Source organism: Ictalurus furcatus, chromosome 7 (genome assembly GCF_023375685.1).
Source record: "Ictalurus furcatus strain D&B chromosome 7, Billie_1.0, whole genome shotgun sequence".
NCBI lineage: Eukaryota > Metazoa > Chordata > Actinopteri > Siluriformes > Ictaluridae > Ictalurus > Ictalurus furcatus.
In genome coordinates, this window is record NC_071261.1 from 23,279,002 (window position 1) to 23,301,712 (window position 22,711).

General features: G+C 38.9%; 2 protein-coding genes across 2 annotated transcripts in view; both read left to right on the forward strand.

The window, feature by feature from the left end:
• The window catches only part of col4a6 (collagen, type IV, alpha 6), an 83,393-nt gene extending 68,771 nt beyond the window's left edge, over positions 1-14,622 (forward strand). The window contains exons 25-46 of the mRNA XM_053629318.1: positions 1,355-1,426; positions 1,545-1,652; positions 2,743-2,961; positions 3,042-3,200; positions 5,338-5,502; positions 5,754-5,897; positions 6,052-6,171; positions 6,398-6,573; positions 6,743-6,806; positions 6,932-7,006; positions 7,453-7,560; positions 7,656-7,763; positions 8,066-8,137; positions 8,261-8,380; positions 8,857-8,973; positions 9,192-9,353; positions 9,507-9,605; positions 9,779-9,925; positions 10,185-10,301; positions 11,107-11,298; positions 11,497-11,783; positions 12,820-14,622. Coding sequence (XP_053485293.1) covers positions 1,355-1,426; positions 1,545-1,652; positions 2,743-2,961; positions 3,042-3,200; positions 5,338-5,502; positions 5,754-5,897; positions 6,052-6,171; positions 6,398-6,573; positions 6,743-6,806; positions 6,932-7,006; positions 7,453-7,560; positions 7,656-7,763; positions 8,066-8,137; positions 8,261-8,380; positions 8,857-8,973; positions 9,192-9,353; positions 9,507-9,605; positions 9,779-9,925; positions 10,185-10,301; positions 11,107-11,298; positions 11,497-11,783; positions 12,820-13,080 — 3,092 coding nt within the window. The 3' untranslated portion in view covers positions 13,081-14,622. The remainder of the gene's footprint in view (positions 1-1,354; positions 1,427-1,544; positions 1,653-2,742; positions 2,962-3,041; positions 3,201-5,337; positions 5,503-5,753; positions 5,898-6,051; positions 6,172-6,397; positions 6,574-6,742; positions 6,807-6,931; positions 7,007-7,452; positions 7,561-7,655; positions 7,764-8,065; positions 8,138-8,260; positions 8,381-8,856; positions 8,974-9,191; positions 9,354-9,506; positions 9,606-9,778; positions 9,926-10,184; positions 10,302-11,106; positions 11,299-11,496; positions 11,784-12,819) is intronic.
• Positions 14,623-15,938: 1,316 nt separating this feature from the next.
• Positions 15,939-22,576, forward strand: ankrd46b (ankyrin repeat domain 46b). Its single transcript, XM_053629322.1, has 4 exons — positions 15,939-16,793; positions 19,534-19,876; positions 20,470-20,628; positions 21,037-22,576. Exons 2-4 carry the CDS (start codon positions 19,566-19,568, stop codon positions 21,251-21,253), a joined length of 687 nt encoding a protein of 228 aa, XP_053485297.1. The 5' UTR covers positions 15,939-16,793; positions 19,534-19,565; the 3' UTR covers positions 21,254-22,576.
• Positions 22,577-22,711: the final 135 nt, after the last annotated feature.

The window sequence follows — 22,711 nt, forward strand, 5'->3', positions numbered from 1 at the left end:
CTTGGATAATCTTTTTTTCTTATTCCTTGCTAATGATATAATCTTCTTCATGCTTATGCCTTAAAATGATTTGATGATGCTCCCTGAGTGAAGTGATTGATGGAGTGATTAACTGACCACATCTCTTGCTATTTCTCTTACCCTTGCATGTTGTCTGACTAGGTGACAGCTGTGGGCAGGCGGGGCTTAATGAAGCCTCTTTCACAAAGGGAGGTGAGGTGTCCAGAGCTGTAGTTGTAGTAGAAAGTTGTTCAGGCTGACTGGACCAGACATCTCAAGCCTGGCCTTCACTGGCATCACTTACTTTAAAGCATGCTTAAGGTGTCTACTCCAATCAGCTCTTTCCCTTTCTTGGTGTGGTGTCCAGTGGAGCAGTAGGGGCACCTGTTGGACATTCTGGAGTAAGCTGGAGCCACAGCCAGTGGACAGGATATACAGCGGGTGGGGTAAAGAAAAGGAAAAGACAGAGTATCACAGAGCATGGACGACACTGTTGGTTTTCTCTGCCTGCTACACTTGACTTGACTATGTTTGCTCTGCCCTCAATGCTTTGTGTCTTCAGCTTATGCCGGTGCATACAACAAGTTCACACAATGACAATGCATTAGCTCTTATTGCCTAATCAGCTAACAAAGCCTGGTGCATGTGATCAACCTGTTATGCTGTACACTGCAGGGGATATAATAAGATTGGCAGGTATCTTAGTATCCCACATGATTTCACTAAAATAGATGTTTAAAATTTAATTATTTAATTTATTGCCATGGCCATACAGAGTTAGTAATAAAAGCTGATGTATTCAGAAATTGTTGAATAAATATCAGTTCAAATATTAGAGAGATATCAGCAGAGAATTATCTCAGCAAACATTATAACACAAGAAAGTGTTACCAAAGATTTAAAATGTTGTTTTTTTTTTTTGTTTAATCAGGAATAATTTAATCTTTTGCCAAAAACCTCCCATAATTATGTGTATGTGTGTATACAGTAAGTGATGGGTTTTATTTAAGCTGGTCTAAAGATTATTCTGTTTTTCTTTTTTTCTCAGGCAAGTTTATAACAGTGTTTAAAATATTTATCACAATAATTTTTAATAATACTAAATTACATTAAACCATAGCAAATTTAAAAATAAGTTAAAATAACTTTAACTTGACTGAATATTTTCATATCCTGTCAGAACTTTGTTCTTGATGTGGATTTACAAATGATTTCCTTGTAAATTTCCTTTTCTTTGCCTTGTCTAAAGTTAAAAGTTGGTTACAGTGCTGTTTTAAAAAGTTGCTTTAGAAACAGTTGGTGCCCCATGTTGATGATTTGAGCATGTAACTGATGATCATATGAATCTCCACAGGACTGTCACTGCCCTGCATAATTCCAGGAGAACCTGGTAATCCAGGTTTCCCCGGACTGCCTGGAGTGCCAGGTAATTCTTTCCATCGTTATTTGCAATTGATCAAAAAGATGAAGAAAAAAGATGAGGATTGTCCTGTAAGTAGGCGCTACCAGACCCAGTTATTATAAGTAAATGTGTGTGTGGTTAGGCCCAAAAGGAGAACCAGGTCCACCAGGACTAAATGGAAAACCAGGTGCTGATGGGTCAAAAGGTCAGAGAGGAGATCCAGGCAGTGGAGGTCAACCCGGACCACAAGGTATGATCCTAGTCAACATTTAGAAGATATGACATGAAAAGGACTGTTTAATACATATCAACCCTCTTCAGGCCAAAACACCGATGCATCATTATTCCCACAGCAGATGGAACAGAATTTTTTTAAATTTACAAACTTTCAACTGGTAACAAATGGTAATCATAAATTAAATGTGCAGTTTGGCCATTTTCAAAGTGTATATAGACTTATACTTTAAGCTTTCTAACTGAGAAATTAGCTCTGCTCCTAGCCAGAGTAGAGCACCTCACACTAAAATATATTATACATTTAAAGTATTTATTTAACAGTGAAATAATGTTTTATTGTTTTCCTGCAAAAGATTAGGCAGTTAAAGTAGTGCATTAAAATACCAGAAAATGCACTGCATAGTGGAATATCTAATGTTTTTGGTAGGGGTGAAAATAGTAAAAATCTGCAATTTAGTAGATTAATGTCATGCCCTTTATTTTAGTGGCTATTTTAGGCGAATACAAACCCTGTTTGAGTTTAACTTTATATGCAGCTAAAAACTTTGGTTTTGTAAAGAACTCAAATTCATTGTTTAATGTGAGTAATTTCAGTGGTGGAGACGGTTGAATCAGTGCACGCTAGTTGAGGTAGTTTTGGTGGCTTGGTGGTTAAGGCTTTGAGTTACAGTGTTCAAATCCCAGCACAGCCAAAATGCCATGGTTGGGTCCTTAGAAAATATCCTTAACCTTTTGCTCAGTTGTATCCTGCCTCAATTGTAAGTTGCATTTTTCAAGCATCAGCCAAATGAGCAAATTGGATATTACATTATGTGTTATTATATACTATGTAAGATATAACAGTACTTCACGGTAAATATGTTTTACAGTTATTTACTGTAAATGTAAGGATTTTACTGGCAAGTTGGCTGCCAGGAAGTTACTGTACATTTTACAATAAATGTAGTGCTTGAAAGGCAACTCATGAGGCATACTCACTTTCAAAACAGTGGGGCAGGGTCAGTTGTGGAAAGAAGAAGGCTTGTCAATGTTTTTAAATGACAAAAGGAAATTACATTGTGACAAAACTATATTATATTGCTTTAACACAATGGATTTTACAGGCTTCCCTGGACCAAGAGGAGATCCAGGTTTACCAGGCACTATAGAAAATGGCCGTCCAGGTTCTCCTGGAAATAATGGCCGTCCTGGGTTGCAAGGAGCAAAAGGAGAACCTGGCGAAGCTTTAGGGGTGGCTCCAGGAATACGCGGACTTCCAGGACAACCAGGAGAGCTTGGAGACAAGGGCGAACGAGGCACTCCTGGATTATCAGGCGGACGTGGTAAGTTTAATGACCTCATTTCAGAACTACTATTACTTAGTTTTCAGTACTGCAGTTATGAATGAAATTTTCACTTGTAGGTTTTGATGGATCCAGTGGTAACCCAGGTGTAAAGGGGGAGTGTGGTGCCAATGGTTTCCCAGGACTTCCAGGGCCACCAGGTCCACGGGGTGTGAGTCCTTCTGAAGTAAGTGGACCTCGTGGGCCACCTGGCAATCCTGGATTCCCTGGACCTGCAGGTGAGAAAGTGATCAAGTAGATGATTATTCTTTTATTCACTGGAATATTAAATTGCCCATCTGTTATCCTTGATGTTCCTATGGAGCTTTGTCTTATCTTTTGAGAAAATTGGCTGCTCTATATTATAGGTTTCAGCAATTCAGTCTACTGAGAAAGCTACTCATAAAGAATTTTAGTGAATGCATCTCTGTTTGAATTTTTGTGCACATCACTGCGCTTTGTCTGGTACTGTGGTAGATACTCATCTCTAGGGTTAACTCTACCAAAACATATGGTTAAATGCAGCAGGGATGGTGTTTTTTTTTCCGAGCCAGACTAAGGAGAGTTTACAAAAGAACAAGTATGGTGATGTAGGATAAGGTAAAGTAATGTAAAATAAGCTAAACTAATGAAAAGTAAAGTAAGAGAGAAAGAACTATGAATCACTTATGTTCCAGCACAGCTGGAGGTGTAATAATTATAATGTCCTCTTACTGCTCATCTCTTTGTCAATGCATCCTCCTCTGGACTCTTTCTCACAAATACATCTCATTTCATCCCTCTATTCTGTCAATGTCCTCTCCTTCTCCTTCTTTGTCTCTTTGTCTCGCTCTGTCCCCACAACAATCATCTCCATCTTCCCGTCCCTTCCATTTGTGGTGTCTTGCTCCTCTGTTCTTGGTGCTGGGTCAATTCTCTAGGCTGTCAAGGTGAGAAAAGTTATCATATCAACCCCCTACTTCTTTATAGAGCTCATTTTTATCTAACAACCAGTTCTTTTCTAATAAATATTTTCTTAGTTTGCTCCAGAAATTAGAGCATCTGAACTTCCTAACCAAAGCACCTAGTGAAAAGGATTGTGCTTTGCTGCTTTATTAAGCTGTGAAGAAAGATACTGTCCACTTTCTATACCATTCCAGTTTCCCATCAGCAAATCCTTTTTGGTGATAATAATTAACGTTAACATAATTTATAATCCATTACACAATAAAATCCTTTATTTGTATCAAGCTGTCCTGGCCATGTATTTTCATTTATCTATCAAGCTTGGGGTGGTATAAATCATGTGAGGTATATGTTTTCATCCATCATTTAAATGAGTGTATATGTGGGTGTATATACGGTATGGTTGTTCATGATGAGCAGTTGCCAGTGTTAAAATTTGCACTAATGCCATCAAGCAGTACTAATTTAGCTAGACTCCAGCCATCTGCTGCACTGCTATAACCCTAATCTGCTTGTGTGATGTTAACAAATTCATCCAACTGCAAAGGAGTATTTACAGAGATTTCTAGAATCTGATTATTTTCTCTAATATAATCTAATATTTCAAAATGTGCATATTTATTACTGTTTCTTTGTATTAACGTTTTGTGTTTATTCTAGTAGCATTTATTACTGATGTGCAGTAAATAAGAGTTAATGATTTGAAACCATTTTATTGATGATGTCGAATGAGATATGGTGAATGTTTGAATGAATGACTGTGGTGATGAATGAAGAAGGGTCTTTCTGCAGACAATTGGGCACTTTTTAAGTGGGTGTGTCGTTTAGTGGGTAGACAAAGGTTTATGAATGCACTCAGGGTGAAGGTTACAAACCTTTATGAAAACATGTCAGGTTAGCTCATGTGAAGATTTGTTTAAATGACTTAAAATCTGCCAGCTTGAAGATTTCCATATATGGTCTTAAAGACACATATTTTGCGGCGTGTGATCTCCAGACAGAACACATGGAATAACGTGCTTGAGTGTATCTGTGTCAGTGGCTAATGTACCTTTGCAATAAAGATTTGCGGGCACAGTGTTAGATGTCATATAAATGTACAATTGCTAGATGGTTGAAGGTGATTTCTGTATAGGACAAATTACTGGAACATTCTGGTTTCCTAAATAACATAGACACATTACTATTAGGTGTAGGAAATATCACATAAACACACTTCTAAGCATGTAGATGATCATTATGTTGTGAACCTTTTAAGAAAATGTCAATAGTAAGCCCTATCAATTCATTGGCTGACTGTAGGCTCATCTTCATCTTCAAGTGTGTTTCAGATGATTCTATTACAGTACTAACCTGAAAGAGTTTGCTATTGTTATTCCAAATACAATATGAATTGAGTGGTGTTTGACCCTCATGTTTGTGGTCTCCAAGGTTTTCCAGGACTCAAGGGTACAATAGGAGACCCAGGACGTCAAGGCTTGGGTAGAAAGGGCTCTTCTGGACGACCTGGAATTCCAGGACCAAAAGGACAAATAGGACGTCCTGGAGATACTATTTCAGGACGTAATGGCCAATCAGGAAGGCCGGGAAAAAAAGGTTTGAAGTTTTAAATGCTAAAAATCTAAGGCATTTCTAACAGGATCCCTGGCAAGATTTATTATTTTTAGCCTTCTTGCAAAATTAAAAGCGTTTTTGCAAACAATGCTTCCAGATTGCCAGATAGCTAATTCATCTCATATCTCACATTACATTTTACATCTCCTTCCCAATCTTTATGAAAGTATCAGTACTCTTTCATCATTCCAGCCATTACAGACATTCACTATACTGATGTGGATGTTTTACAGGGGAGAAGGGATTCTCTGGATTGGTTGGATTCCCTGGATCACCTGGACGTTCTGGAGGCTCTGGACAGCCAGGGGGTAAAGGTCAACCTGGAATCCCAGGATTGGATGGCGAACCTGGAGTAAAGGGCTCTCTTGGTTTTAAAGGTATACCAAAAACTTAAAACATACCAGTTAACATGTCACTGATATATTATGGTTGCTTATTTGTATAGTATACCATGCAAAAATAGATTCCAAATGTGTGTGTGTGTGTGTGTGTGTGTGTGTGTGTGTGTGTGTGTGTGTGTGTGTTTTCCAGGGGACCGTGGAGAACCAGGCCAACCAGGTCCTCCCTCTCAACGCCTTCCACTGCACCTTATTAAAGGGGACCAAGGTACTCCTGGAGCTACAGGACTGCCTGGTTTTCCAGGACCACGAGGTACAGAAACGCTCCCATGGCCACTGGTTCTCATCTGTCCATGAACAGAAAACTGTAGAATACACAATAGGAGGCATATTGTACATTGCAGTGTTCTTTAACTGTGGTAGTCAAACTTGAGCTTGAACATGATCTTACACACAGCAGTTCCTTTTTGGTTTTGCTTAGAAATTGCAATCTGTCATCATCCCATTCCAGAAATATAACAGGCATTGTCTTTAAACAGGTGATAAGGGAACCCAAGGTTTACCTGGTCGTTCAGGCTTTCCTGGGCAGTTAGGAGTTGTTGTTAAGGGTCCACCTGGTGATCCAGGTTTCCAAGGAAGCACAGGTTCTTCAGGATTTGCAGGACCTAAAGGGGCACCTGGTGTTTTTGGTTTCCCTGGCATGCCTGGCCCTAGGGTAAGTCAATTTACTGTGTGATGCCAATCCAGCTAAATGATAGTATTGAAGTAAATAGTCAATGGGGAATACAGCTGCATGGAAATGCAATATTGACTGCAGGAAATGTCAGAATTCTTTTATGTTTTGGTTGAACAGTTTATTTGATGCATTTTGATCCCGTTTGCAGGGTGATGATGGAGTTCCTGGTTTGTATGGACAACCTGGTATTTCAGGATTGCCTGGTAGCAAAGGTGAGTTCTTCTTTCCATATAAATAAATTTCTCCATGAGAACACAATCCATTCAAGATTGTAGTGTTTGACTGTGTATTTGGTTATATTTAACATAACGATCATCCCATGCATTTTCCTGTAAAGGTGAGAAAGGAGACTCTACTGGAGCACCTGGGGCCCCTGGAAGAAGGGGACTGGTAGGAGATTTTGGATTCCCTGGTGAGCTTTGTGCTTTTCTTTTCTTCAGTTTACTATCTTTTTTTTTTTTTTTTTTTTTTACAAGAGCATACTACAACAGTTGCTTGTTATTATTAACTGTTTAATTTTACTGATCATATAATGGATGCTGACAGGGAACACATTAAGCCAGAGGAGATTATGAAAGTGACTTTGTACTTTATTAATAACATTTTACAAACATATGTCAAGAGACCCTGGTGTTTTTGTGAATAAAAGCACTTAGCCTAATATAATAAACATGTTTATAACCAATGTTATGCCAAATTAAAATTACTAATGAACAATTTGTGAATAGGAAACTGAAAGGCATTCTTTAACAATATTATTATTATAATATCCTGTAATATAAAATGTCATTGTTAGCGATTTGTTTATGTAATACCTCAATGTCAGTATTTTCCCTTTCGATTGTATTTGATGCACAGGTCGCCCAGGCTTTGCTGGTGAACAAGGTTCTCAGGGTTTGCCAGGAGATTTTGGATATCCTGGGCAGAAAGGATTACCTGGAGATCCAGGAAGGCCTGGATCAGGAGGTAACCCTTTTGCAGAAACATCTCCTTTTAATTAGTTATTATATTATACTGATGCTTCTTTTAACTTGTCTTACACTTCATGTACCTTTGGTCAGGTCAACCTGGGCCACGTGGCACTAAGGGTCTTGATGGTTTTCCGGGACAGAGGGGCCGGAATGGTGAATCAGGTCTCCCTGGGACTCCAGGTCGTGCAGGAGTAAAAGGTCAGTCTAGTTAAAGAGCATAATTTTTTTATGCAGTTACAGCCAGAACGTCTGCAATGTTTGCTACAGATATGTTGTTTTTATGCAAGTAATGTATAACTTTGCTGGCAGCTATACATCCAGAAACAGGCTAGGTTTCTATTAAAATAAGCAGCAAGATTCAAGAAGCTCCCAGTTCAGTTACTGGGTCTAGCAACTGAACTTCTTATTTTATGTTAACTACTTCAACTTTACCCAACTGCTTCGCAATGCTAATTTTTGAAAGAATGTTTAATAACACACTTTTCCTAATTTCCTTATAGGTTTATCTGGATCCCCTGGTTTAGATGGACTCAATGGACTTTCAGGGCCCAAAGGTCAACCGGGTATACCTGGTAAGAATATCTACAGCTATTGATACTTCCTGCATTTCAAATGAGTCCACACACAGTCAGCAGCCACCTTGTGGTAGACCATGTACTTGAAACTTAAAGTAATACAGTTAAATCTGTCCACAGGTGTAGTAGAGGGCGGTCAGCCTGGAGCCCCAGGATTGAATGGACTAAAGGGAGAAAGAGGCACATCACTGCCCGGAGCACCAGGATTTCCTGGAGTAAAGGGAGCCCGAGGAGATATTGGTGAGAAAATAGTAAACATTTTAATCAGCTCTTTCTAACACGGTCATAAAAATGAGTCATTTAGCTAGGTGGCACCAAGAACATAACAACCCATGACTCAAGCAAATGAAACCAAACAAATTAGGCAGAGATAGATCATTTACTACTACTACCATTACTTCTAGCCCTGCCCAATCCCATTAATATCACTACCTCAACTACTGCGCCCACTATCACCACCACAACACAACCAGTACTACTTCTACTACTATTACTTCACTACTACTACTACTAATACTAATACTTTTTTATTTTCTCTCTAGGTTTTGAAAAGTTTGTGACATTAAGTGCATAATATTAAGTAAACAACTAAATCTCTGCAAGAAATGTAAAACATTAAATTACTAAAATGTACATTTCTAGACACAGAAATACCTGTTCTGTTTCAGGACTGTATTTGCCCCAATATGTGATCCTATTATTGTGTTCTTTGTTAGGTTACCCTGGACGGCCAGGGTTTCCAGGTCCTCCAGGTCCTCCAGGACGATCCACTGCATCTGGCATTCTTGGTCCTCTAGGAGATCCTGGTCTACCTGGACTAGATGGTGAAAAAGGTAAGCCTGTTTTTTTAATGACTGTCAAGTTAAGTAAAATAATATTTTGCACATGGAGCAAAGAGACCAGAAAGAGATGAGATTCAAAATGGTTATCTAATTTTTTTTAAATACCTCTTCAATGATAAAGTGTTTTATCTTCCTGGCTCCCTATCTAACTGATCTTTCTATGAGCCAGCCATATGATGACCTTGTTTTAAAAAATGTCTCTTTTATAGGTGTTCCTGGCTCCCCTGGTCCTCGTGGTCCAGCTGGGCCTGGAACAGACCAGGGTGACAGAGGAGATCATGGATTTCCTGGATTACCTGGAATCCCTGGGATACGTGGCGAACCTGGATTTTCAGGAGGACGTGGGCCACCTGGCAACTCAGGATTCAAAGGTGCTTGTATGGAAAATCTTTATGACATTACCCATCAGTATATTGAACTATTAGCTGTAGTCTAAACTGAACTGTAGTAGGAATTTTTTTTGGTCTGAAAGTAAATTTAATTTTATATGCCAAAGATTGCCTTTCTCTACCTGTCTCCTTCAGGACTGAGAGGAGACCCTGGAGGTAATGGACCTCCAGGACGTCTAGGCTCCCCTGGAGATCAGGGAAGTTATGGTAGCAAAGGATCAAAAGGATTTGTGGGTCAGTAAATAAACTCAGCAGGTCTGTTGAAATATATAGGACAATTTTTTTTTTCATTTTTAAATGTGAGCTTTGGCATTGCAGTCCAATCATTTTACCTTACACGTACTTCTTTGAAGTTAAGCACTCTCTTGAATATGTGCCATTTCCTGAACTGTATTTCTTCTTTTCAGGTCAACCTGGTAGCAAAGGCCTTCCAGGAATTGTTCTCCCACCCCGAATAAGGGACATGCCAGTTGGGAATCCTGGTCCACGAGGAGCCTCTGGCCTTCCTGGTTATACAGGATCACCAGGCCAGCCTGGTTTCCCTGGACGTCCAGGTGAGCTGCTTATCACAGTTAAACATATTTTCATTACTTTCTGTCCAAATAATCTTGATTACTTATGGTCAAGCATCAGCAGTGCCTTATTGTTGGAAAGATAAAAAAATTGGTCTATGACAAAAAGGCATTCATTGCACCTTTTTGACCTTTGTGATAAAACACTTGCTTATAGCTTTATAGGTTACTTTAAAGTTTAGTATAAATTTTACTGTATTGCATATATACAGTATTTGTCTTTTTTGTTACAAATATGTAGGCCCCAAAGGAAAGATTGGATCGATGGGCAATCCAGGCCACACTGGTCCAGCTGGACCTTCTGGACCCATTGGAGATCCTGGAGTTCCAGGATATCAAGGATCTGCTGGTGGCAGTGGTGAGTTGAATGTTTTTTAGAAAGGTATTGTAACCAAACCTGGTTTGGTTGCAGTGAGTGAAAAATATGATACATGAGAGAGTATGGAATGTACTGTTTGGTAGCATCTGAGGGGCTTTAAGACCTCTGTAGCTCCAGGTGACCTGATTTTTACTCTTCATGTTTGATGAGCCAGGAGCATCCATTGTTAGGTATTAGTCATCAACAGGGAACTGTTAATTTCCTTGGATTTCTGTGAGCATCACTTCTCAGGCTTGGTGATGAATACCTTTGAATAACTTTTTTCTGCAGCCCTGAAGGTGGGCTCTGGTGGTGTTGGTGTGATCAGGTTTGGTGGTATTCCAAGCACACTGATATAACACTATCTCAATACATTTTCACATAAGGATTAAACTTAAAAATTAGGCTTAATAAATGGCAATACACCCTGAGTGTGATGCTAGTCCATTGCAGTGCACCACTAATATATATCATGATGAATGAAAGTACAAACTGAGTCTAAGAGCATGCTGACAAGTCGTAATCAGTGCAAAACTGATACTTTTAGTTCATTTGCTGTTTGGTTTGAATTACTTAGATGCTAGGTTGTTTTGAAAACAGAACTTTGGCAAGTGTGCATAGAAATGATCAGTCAGACCAAAAACAAATCCTTACTATGCAGGAATGTCTAATAGCTTAGCGTTCATTTCTCAGTTGCCACTATTCTACCAGTGGTTCCATTTCACCTGTACTTGTCCTCTGCTACCACTATCATTTCCCCCTCATTTCTTAATTTCTCCTCATCCACTCTTTCCTCATTGCTCAGGTTTTCGTGGTAGGCAGGGACAACCAGGTCCTTCAGGTTTGCCTGGACGTGCCATTGGGATCGGCTACACTCTGGTGAAGCACAGCCAGTCCAGTCAGGTGCCAATGTGCCCTCAGGGCATGGACAAGTTGTGGGATGGCTATAGCTTGCTTTATGTAGAAGGACAGGAGAAGGCGCATAACCAAGACCTGGGTAAAACACTTAAAGACATTAGAGATTTAGTGTAATGTATTATAACATCAGTAAACATGCAGAAATTTTTGTATCAGTAGTGTAGCAAATGTCAAATATCAATATAAGGATGATATTGGCTTAATGATTTTTCTTTCAATGGTCTTCCACCATTTGTTTTCTCATATTCTTTCTACAACTTCCTCTCTGGTCTCTCAGGTTTGGCTGGCTCCTGTCTACCTCGTTTCAGCACTATTCCCTTCCTTTACTGCACAACCAATGAACTCTGTTATTATGCCAGCCGCAATGACAAGTCCTACTGGCTGTCCACAACAGCACCCATTCCCATGATGCCAGTAGAAAATGAGCAGATTACTCAGTACATCAGCCGTTGTTCAGTGTGTGAAGCCCCATCTCAAGCTGTGGCTGTCCACAGCCAAGACGTCACTATTCCCCCCTGTCCACGGGGGTGGAGGAGCCTGTGGATTGGTTACTCCTTCCTTATGGTGAGACATATACCCATACACACTCTGTTTCTCTGTTTCTTTTCGAAAAACCTAGAATGTTCAAGGATTTTCAGAATAGTAAATGTTTTAGCATGTTTGCAGGCTGGGTAATAAACAGACTGCTGCAGTTTTCAATATGAGAAAGGCAATAATGAATTGACAGAATCAGCACTTATATTGTTGTAGATAGCTAAGCTACAAGTTACTCTACAAAAAAAGCTATAAATGTAACAATGACTCCATAAGAAAAAGCTCCAGTGCTCTGGCCTGCAAGAGAAATCTGCCTGACAGGAAGTATATAACTTGGCAAATTAATATTAGATATTGGGTGAGCTATGACAATATTATTAGTAAAACGTTCATCAATGGGGGTGCGGGACACTGTGGCTTAGAGGTTAGCATGTTTGCCTTGCACCTCCAGGGTTGGGGGTTTGAGTCCCACCTCTGCCCAGCATGCATAGAGTTTGCATGTTCTCCCCATGCTTCAGGGGTTTCCTCCCCAAATCCAAAGACATGCGTTGATTGGCATCTCTAAATTATCCGTAGTGAGTGAATGTGTGTGTGTAGTTGTGCCCTGTGATGGATTGGCACCCCATCCAGGGTGTCCCCCGTCTTGTGCCCCAAGTCCCCTGGGATAGGCTCCAGGCTCCCCATGACCCTGCGTAGGATAAGCAGTACAGAAAATGGATGGATGGACATCTATCAATGTTGTTCCACTACATAGTAAATAAAAAGTTGACCCTCTAAGAAGATACTTGATTGTAAATATCTCATCAAACACTCATCTCATCACACCTACATAAGCTCAATGTAGCTCCCAAAAATCCTCACAGTTCTTATATTCTTATATCGGTTCTTTTATCAGGCGAGTTACTGCAGAGCCATAGGGCACATTCTTAAAGTGACTTTGTTGAATTGCCTCTTTCTGAAGTGCCATATGTTCCATATTTTTCTGTATAGTACAGGCAAGGAAGCCTTGCCTTCATTCTGTGTTGGTGTTATTGTAATTCTGCATTATTGTGTGTCTTCTGATCAGCATACGGCTGCAGGGGCTGAAGGAGGTGGCCAGTCGCTGGTTTCTCCTGGCTCATGTTTAGAAGACTTCCGTGCAACACCTTTTATCGAATGCAACGGGGCTCGGGGCACCTGTTTCTTCTTCAACAACAAGCATAGCTTCTGGCTAACCACTGTGCAACAGGAGAGGCAGTTTACACAAAGTCCTGATTCAGAGACCCTGAAGGGCGATCAGTACCGTGGCCGCATCAGCCGCTGCCAGGTCTGCATGAAGATCTTGTAGCCTGTGCACATGAGAGGAGAGGAGACTTTTAACAGAAAGAATAGAGAATAAGAAATGAGAACGCAAATATTGACTGACTGACTGCCTGATTATCTGAGACCCTCTCTTCTAGGTGCTTTTTGGAGCCTTCTACAAGGCCATGGTTAGGAGGGGCAAACAGCTCCAAGTAAAGATGTTAATTTCTATTTCACTTAACAACATTGGTGCTACGATAAACTGCATTTTTTTTGTTTTTGTTTGTTTGTTTGTTTTTTACTATTCAATATTTGTTTTACATATTCATGGCTACCTCAGAGAGTGTGTCCCAAATCCCTGATGGGAAGCACTGAAACATTAACGTGAGACTGCAGGCATTTTGTAACACAAACCAAAATCTTCTGGTTCACCTAGTCAAATATTTGTGCACTTTGTAGTGTACACAAATGAGGCAGATTGTGGCTTGTGATTAACACGTGAAATTATAATCCTCTCTAACCCCCCACAAATGTACCCTTAAAGTATTGCACTGAAATGAATATCTGGAAAAAAATAATATAAAAAGAACTTTAGTCACTGTAGAAAATGAACATTCCACTTTTACCTCCAACAGGTGCCTTGCCAAATATCTCAATTAACTCTAAAATACAGTCTCACATAATCTAACACTGATTAATAGACTTCACTTTCTAAATATGTATGAACTATGTTATTTTCATACTCATCATTTCACCTTTACTACAATGTTGCCTACAAGGAGCCATTCAACTGAGCAAAACATCTGTGCATTAGATATTCACTGCTTTCCACATCCAAAAGTATACCTATGGTTACTGAAAATGTCTGTAATCACTGCTGTTATCCTTTAGTCTTTCTATGATGCGTTTGAAAAGTTTCTTAAAGAGACAGGCTAATATGTAACCACTATATTCATTAGCTTCTAAAGCTCTCTTTGGTAGCCTTGAGTTTTCAGTATGGTTTCATCTGTAATGTGTGTAAGCTATTAAATTGCAGTTTTGTCATATTGTAGGAAAGAAACAATGTAGTAAATTGCAAAACCTGGGTGTATGATTTGTACATTAAGGATGGTTTCTAAAGGTATATATATATCTTTATGTGTATATTATAACAATATTTGTATTTTTCTTACACTAATTAAATAAATACATTTTCCCCTACATAAATTTAGGTCTATCACATAACTGAATTTCCAGTATTAGTTTCAGTGCACAGATTTAAAAAAAAAAAAAAAATTAACCAAAGCTGTTTCAGTGTATTATTGTGCCCCTTAATAAATAAAGTATGGTAACAAAATTATATGAACAGACCCTACTGACCTGTCATTTAATATATTACAGACTTTCCATCAATTTCATCAAAAAGTATGTATTTAAGGTGTGTACTTTCTCAAACAAAGAGTTCAACAAACATTACATAAGGCAATTAATCCAAAAGAGTTAACAAAATGCATATTTTAACATATGAATCGCTAATTTACATCCTTGGGAAATTAGTATCAATAAACTAAAGAGGCCTAAAAAATGTAATTGACTACCTGCAGAACACGAATGTGAATATGGATACCTTTGCTCACATATTAATTGTCATGTTTTGAACACAGAATCCAACTCTAACATGCAAGCACAAATAGAAAGCAGCTCCAGGTCTGTGATTTTCCCATGGAATTGTGAGTTTGTAGATTGGTTTTATATAAATCATCTGGTTGGGGATTATAGGCCTATTGTCATATTACAGCAAACCAGCGACTCCGTTTCCCAGAATGCACCAACAACTACAGACATCTCCGAAGAGGACTACACTTCCCAACGTAACACACAGACACATCACCTTCTCATAAGGACTAATCACACACACCTGTTCCTGATCACAATCATCACACCACACTATAACAGAGACTGTTCAGGCGCTAGGCTTTTGTGAAGTATATGCTCAGTTGCCTTGTCTCTGTTGTTACCAAGCCTTATAGTCCGGTTATTCTGGTGTTTTGACTTTGCTTACGTTTATGACTTTGTCTCTTTGCCCCGCTCTGCCCTGTTTGTGCTCTTTGCCTGATCACCTGACCTCTGCATGCTTATGATTATTGTATTCTGCCTTATCCTTTGGACTTGTTTTTGGATTAAAATAGCTAACCTGCACTTACTTCCATCTCAGCCTCCATTACATGACAGATCTGTCAAAAAGTCAAACCACCAGAATAAACAGACACGATATAAGGCAACTGAGCGTATACTTTGCAAAAGCCTAGTGCCTGAACAGTCTCTATTATTGTGTGGTGTGATGATTGTGATCAGGAACAGGTGTGTGTGATTAGTCCTTATGAGAAGGTGATGTGTCTGTGTGTTACATTGGGAAGTGTAGTCCTCTTCGGAGATGCCTGTAGTTGTTGGTGCATTCTGGGAAACGGAGTCACTGGTTTGCTGTGCTATGACACCTATCTTCAAGTCGAATAGGTAAGATTATTTTTGAATGCAACCACTAGGCTACATGCATGGGTTACTTTAATTAAGCTATAAATAAAATAACAGTACGTCACTGGGGGCACAGTGGTTAGTGTTGTCTACTCACATTTCTGTGCATGTTCTCCCTAAGTATGTGTGGGTTAAATTGCCCATGGGTGTGAACGATTATGAAACTGTGGTACCCAGTAATGGACTGGGGTCACATCAATGGTGTATACCCACCTCATTCCCATTGATCCAGGAATAGACACCAGATTCACCTGGATACAACCCTGACAAGATAAATCTATTACTGAATAAGAATGAACCAACAATAAAACATCAGGTGAAATGATCAAAGCTAAACTTTATGGCCAAAAGTTTGTGGACACCTGACCATAGGTCAGGGTGTGTTGTTTAATCCTGAGCACAAGTTACAGTTTGTCTGCCTTCATATGTGTCTGTGTAGGTTTCCCTCAGGTCCAGTGTCCTCCCAATATGTGCCAGTAGGTGGACTAGCTGTGTGTGTGTGTGTGTGTGTGTGTGTGAGATGTCTGTGCAGGAATGTTCTTAAATGGTATTAAAAAGATACTTCAACAAATAAAGTAATGCATACAGATTTCTTCTGTTTTTTTTTTTTTTTTTTTTTGTATATCTCATACTAAATAGTTTTATATCTTCAAACCAAATACAATATAAAGCAAAGGCAACTTGAATAAAACACACAATACAGTTTTTATTTATAATTTTTTTTTAATTGACACAAACAAACAAACAAAAAAAGGTATCCATGTTATCCGTACGTAGGCCAGGTTACAGTGGCTTAGTGGTTGGCACATTTGCCTTGCACCTCCGGGATTTGGGGTTCAAATCCTGCCTTCATCCTGTGTTGCATGTTCTCTCTGTGCTACGGGGGTTTCCTCTGGGTACTCTGGTTTCCTCCCCCAGTCCAAATACATGCATTGTAGGCTGATTGTCTGTATTGTGAGTGTGTGTGTGGTTGTGCCCTGCGATGTGTTGGCACCCTGTCCCTGTCCTATACCTGAAGTCCATGGTATAGGCTCCAGGCGTCCTCGTGACTCAGTGGTATGTAAAATGGCTAGATGGGTGGATGGATTTGACTAAAGCCTTCTCCAATCCTCCAGATGGCGGTGTGACGCTTTAATTGCAAACCGTAAGAGATATTGCAGTGCCTTCAACATCAATACAAACAACAGTTCCGCTGTGGAACAGCTGCGGAATAATATTTTCTCAACTGATTTGGCTCATTATAAACAGGTAAAAATTCATTTAATTACGCACAGAAATGGTGTGCGTAGTGTGTTGTTTAAAGCGTTGTTTAAGGCTCTATTTCTGTTCTGTTATTTAAGCTGCGTAACCAGACAGATGAAGTAGTGTAAATGTGATCTATTGATCTGAATGGTTTCACACTGAGGTGTAGTCGCAGGTGTAGTTAGTGTACTGTGTGCACTGAGATACTGTATGTCTAGTGTAATACTATGGGATAGGCGGGGCAGGGCACTTTTCTACACTGTGCTTTCAAAAGGAAATTGATACATCATCTTTTAGCTGAATAAATAAACAGTATTCACAAAACTTCCGTTTTCAGTGTTATGATTCAGGTGCAGTAATGTCGGATGTTGGTGTTTTTGTTTGTTTGTTTTTATTCACACCCTGCTCGCGCACTCCTCTGGTTTGATGGCGTTTAGGGAGTGTCGTAGTTATGCGACTTCCCATCTACTAGTCTCCAAACAGCTCAGTACTGACAATAAACACACATTTTTATAATAGAAATCAAATAACTTGGTGGTTTTAGCAGCAAAAGTAAAGAGACGATGACAAAGGATGACAACAAGCTATTCTATATTGAGGGTTGTAGTGTTTGATGGTATTAGGACTTTGGGGTTTTTGTTTGGATTTTTTTTTCCACTGTATCCAGTTTTATATGTATGGTAGTTTTGAGAATACACATTGTGTTTAGAGCTATCCAGATATAGATTTATATTTAGGTACCAAATGAACGAGTGGCAAGAAGAAGAAAAGAAACCTTGAGAGGAACCAGACACAACAGGGAACCTGTCCTCTTCTGGGTGACACCTAGAACAAGTAGAACAGCATTACTGTGTTGAAACGATGTTCAGTATGCGCAGTGTAGTCTTTTTTAATTACAGAGTCAGCTCCTGGGGACAAGTCTACAGTATCCAGCTGAGATTATTTGAGTTTTCTGGTGTCATGAGCTGGAGAGTGAAAGAACTGACACACTGTGGTAGTGTCATATATCACATTGGGGCACTAATGACCATGCTCTTTCACAGGAAAGGTTCCCACTTCAGAAAATGACATTTAAATTGAATGTAAAACCTAAAATAATGCTTATGCTAGATGAATGTATTTTTATTCATTCATACTGTGATATCTTTTAGCTTAAAATTTCAAAAAGTTGTGTGTGTGAATATAGTGAAAAATTACTGATCAGATTAAATATTTTTTTGCCCAAATTGGACCATTTATTTTTTAAATCCTAAAATGGCTAATCAAAAGGAGGTATATACTAACAATTTCTTTAGAGCCATGGTCACCAACTATTTTCCTGGAGATCTACCTTCCTGAAGACGTTAGGTCCAACCATAATCGTGCCCATCTGACCATCTAATCATTGCCTTAAGAAGTTCTTGATCAACTATAAAAGATGTGTTCGATTTTGGTTGGTGATGAGATGCTGGATATTCAAGAGTATAAAACCCAAATATCAGTCTTGATTATCCAGCCTCTCATCACCAACCAAAATCTAACACATCTTTTATAGTTTTACACGTCTCTTGCTGGTGATAAAGGAGCTGATTCTGCGCATTTATATTCTTGTACTACAATTCTAAGTCTCACACCTAGAGCCAGTTTTAGCATAGCCAGTCTGCCTACGTGCATGTTTTTGGACAGTGGGAGGAAATTCGGAACCTGTCAGAAACATACACGAACACGGGTAGAACAGGCACAGAAACTAATTGCCTGAGCTCAGTATCAAACCCATGACACTGGAGTTGTGAGACAACAATACTATCCACTGCTCAGTTGTGTTGCCAACTTATTACAATTCTCTGCTTTCTGTATATGATAAATAGTACTCATGTTAAACATCTTATCCTCTCCTAAATAGAGGTAGATCACAAGCAATATAATTTGATTACATATAGCTTTTGCAATATAAACAGGCAGATTTTTTTTTTTAAATTGTATGTTCACTTGGAAGTCAGAATATAATTTGATTAAATTTGGGCATGTGGTGATGCATTTGTATGTGAGGACAGTTTTTTTGTGAGAAATTTTTTTGCATGCAATGATACAAATTTGTCAGGTTTTGTGAAGAATAGGGTAGTATTACAGTACAAAAGCACTTCTCTGTTAAATTATACCTAGTTATGTTTGAAAATTCTCTTAGAGAGTGTTACTTAGATTGAGAATAAAAGAAAATGGTAAATGATTAAGCTCTGAAATTTCTTTTTTCATGCCCTCTAAAATGTTCATAACCCTAAAAGAAACCAATTTTTCATCACAAAGAAAGCCAAATTCTCATTCCAGGAAGGGTGGAAGTTGCAGTCTTTCCTGTGAAAGTACCCGTTGTAATATTTACCACCTGTTTTTTTTTTTTATCTCATGTTCTTTTTTGCTGAATTTGGGGGATCGGTGCAAAGAACATGCATATAAGTCCTAAAACATTATATTTCCAGCAAGTGATCCAGCCTTCTCTTGCCTGTCCTCGATTGCTGATGTATTAAAAATGCTGAAGCCATATACTGACACATGATGTGCACTGATGTGCATGAAGGCTGTGTTCAAATCGCACAGATCCTCTAAATAACAGTACATGAAACATGCTGTAATATGATGTTTGTAAACTGTGTGTGTTAGGTTGCAGATGCCTGAAAAGAAACTTTCGAATGTTGACTGATTGTTTTTAAGTTGGAAAGAACATTGGCCATATTTGTACACATAACCTGATCGTTTTGATTCGACTTTGTAGGTACACTGGAATATTCAGAGACCCTCTCGGACATGTCATATGTCTTCATCAATGACACGTCACAGACGAGCGTGCCATTACTTCAGGCTTGCATTGATGGAGACCTAGCATTCGCCAGACGGCTCCTGGAGACAGGCTGTGATCCTAACATCCGTGACAACCGAGGTCGCACTGGCCTTCACCTAGCAGCAGCACGTGGCAATGTGGAGATCTGTCGCTTCCTGCACAAATTTGGTGCAGATCTGCTAGCCACCGATTATCAGGGAAACACGGCGCTGCATCTGTGTGGACATGTTGACACCATTCAGTTCCTTGTCTCCAATGGCCTCAAGATAGACATCTGGTAAGATGTTTAATGCTTGTGTCATTCATTATAAATATACTTAATAGTTCAGAGTTCTCTAAGCATTAATATATCACCAATGACGTGCTGGTTCTTTACATAATATTGAATCGATGCCATTTGTTTCCACTATAGGAGAGTTTATTCAGTAAAATTAGTTCAGGTTCCAGCACCAAAGTGTGGCTGGTCTGGAACCATGACCGCAAGTTCAGAAACTTGATTTATAAACAAAAAGTAATGAACTACTGCATCAGTGGTCCAAGGAAGCAACTGTTTACAGCCATTTGTAGCTACCTAAATAAGACCTACATTCTTATGCTAAGAAAATGTCTTTGCACAACACACAGTATAAATAGCTGAAAAACCCTGAAAGCCTGCAGCTCTCATCTTGTATGCAGTCATTGCCTATAACAGTGGCTTTGTGCTGTGAGAAGACTGTGAAAGATTTGACTTTAGATGATAAAATGTTGTCTCAAAATCAGAACTGTGTGTAAACTCATGCCTAGTTATTATTTTTTATACCACGTTGGCTTTGTTGGTTTTGGAACAGATGCACCATGAATGTAGGCTGTGCGTTGTTTGTGTTTGAGCAGTAATCATAATGGCTCGACTCCTCTGGTGCTGGCCAAGCGGCGAGGTGTGAATAAAGATGCCATTCGGCTGCTGGAGGGTCTGGAGGAGCAGGAGGTGAAGGGCTTCAATAGAGGCACTCATTCCAAACTAGAGACCATGCAGATGGCCGAGAGTGAGAGGTGAGCGGGAAGAGACTCCAGCTGGCACCACTTTCAATTGACATGGAGCATTTTATGGAGCCAGCAGCCTTTGTTTGATTAAAAACAATCTCCCCCAGGCTGGTATATTTATGTACACATGGTAGGTTATGTGATAAGAATATGTACTTAAAGAACCCAGTAAATGGCTTTAGAGCTGTGTTTTGATTTCGTATTTTGGGCTATTTCTTTTTGAAACAGGAAGTCAGTGAGTGTTCTTAGGATATTTTAATGGTCTGGTTTTATTTCTTTTTGTTTGAGGTTTTTCCTAATATTAAAATATTAAATGGAGAGAAAAAAGTTGTCTGTTGATCTACAGTATTTTAAATTGTTTTATGCCTTATACCTGTATTGTCTTGTCATGTATGTGTATTGTGTGTTGATTCTTAGTGCAATGGAGAGCCACTCACTGCTGAACCCCAACCTGCAGAACAGTGAGGGTGTACTGTCCAGTTTTCGCTCCACCTGGCAGGAGTTTGTGGAGGATCTAGGTTTCTGGAGGGTTCTCCTGCTGTTAGTGATCATCGCCCTGCTCTCTCTGGGCATTGCTTACTATGTGAGTGGGGTACTGCCCTTCTCTGCCAGCCAGCTGGAGCTGGTCCACTGAAAACCACAAATGCACTCAGTTTCAAATCTAGTCCAAGAAAAGCTGTGTTTATACGATTTAACGAATTTCTTCATACGAATTAGCTCTTAAGTTACTCTTCTCTGGATAATGCTGTGTGGAACTAAAATTAAGGCACGCATAGTTTGACAGGCTACTGTTTTTCAGAAAGTCTTAAAAGTATTTAAAGCATGTGGGGGAAAGTCTTTGAGACAGGAATTGTTTTGATTATGGTGTGTTGTGAACAGTGTTTAAAAATCTTACAGAATGAAGCTGTACTTTGAATTAATGTACATTTTTAATTTCTTTATGATTTCTTAGAAATTCATGACAAGCTTCAGGAGAGTACATTTGGCTTTGCTTTCCAGAGTATAGATTGAGCTGTTTTTCACCAGAATCAGCCAAGTTATATATGAGGCAGAAGAAGTTGTGTAAATGTAATGCTTTTCACTCAGTGCAATTTATTTAATTTATTATGATGTTAATTCTCTAGTTTGTCTTTCAAGCCATGCGTGCTTTATTACTTTTTCTAATGTGTTGACACATGTAGATGATCAGAATGTAGTTAGGACAGTACAAATAGGTTTTTACTTTTAATATTTCATCTTGTCATTAACTTGGACTTGATACCTGTTACTGGCTTGACCACTTTCTGTTGTATGTCAGTATGCTGTGGTTGTTATATGAAACCTTGTAACCAATTATTGAACCATTATTCAACTTTCTTGTCCGTGTGTAAAATGTGGAAAATGGGTGATCTATGAAAAAGGGCAAGGAAAATACTAATAATTGATATTTTATGGCTTAAGGGCACTTAAGATCACAGGTGGCTACTTTTAAAAAATGGTTGTAAATTAGTGCAGCATGTTGTTGTAGGATGCTGTCATTTCCATTGTGCCTGTGCAAGTGTCTCATTTTTTTCCCCTCATTTGAAATGTTGTTTTTTTTTTTGTTTTTTTTCCAATCATCCGGAATAACACTGCATCAATTTTCAGTAATGTCTACCACAAACCTCAATATTTTAAGAACGCAAAACCAAATGTGGCATCTTTCCCATATACTGTTGATTATAATGATGATGACAACGATAAGTATTATTATTATTATTAATATTACTGTATTGCTACAGCAGCAGGTGACCAAGTTTAAATTGAATGATGTTTAATTGAAGGCTCTTTACAGTTGTTTTGGACGTTTCTTATTGTTTACTTATCCTTTTGGATATTTTGTAAATATTTCAAATGTGTTTTAACAGCACTCACTGTTATTTACTGTTGGAAGCTTTTGTTTCCTGATGATGAACTATTAAATTACAAATAATATGCATTCGGTTACTTCTGTTTCGCTACAACACTAAACACTATTTTCAAATGCAAATGTTCTTGCATTTTGTTACAGTACGTCTGAACAAGTGATATGTTGTTCGCAAACGAGTCGGCTCTTTTACATGAACGTTGAGAG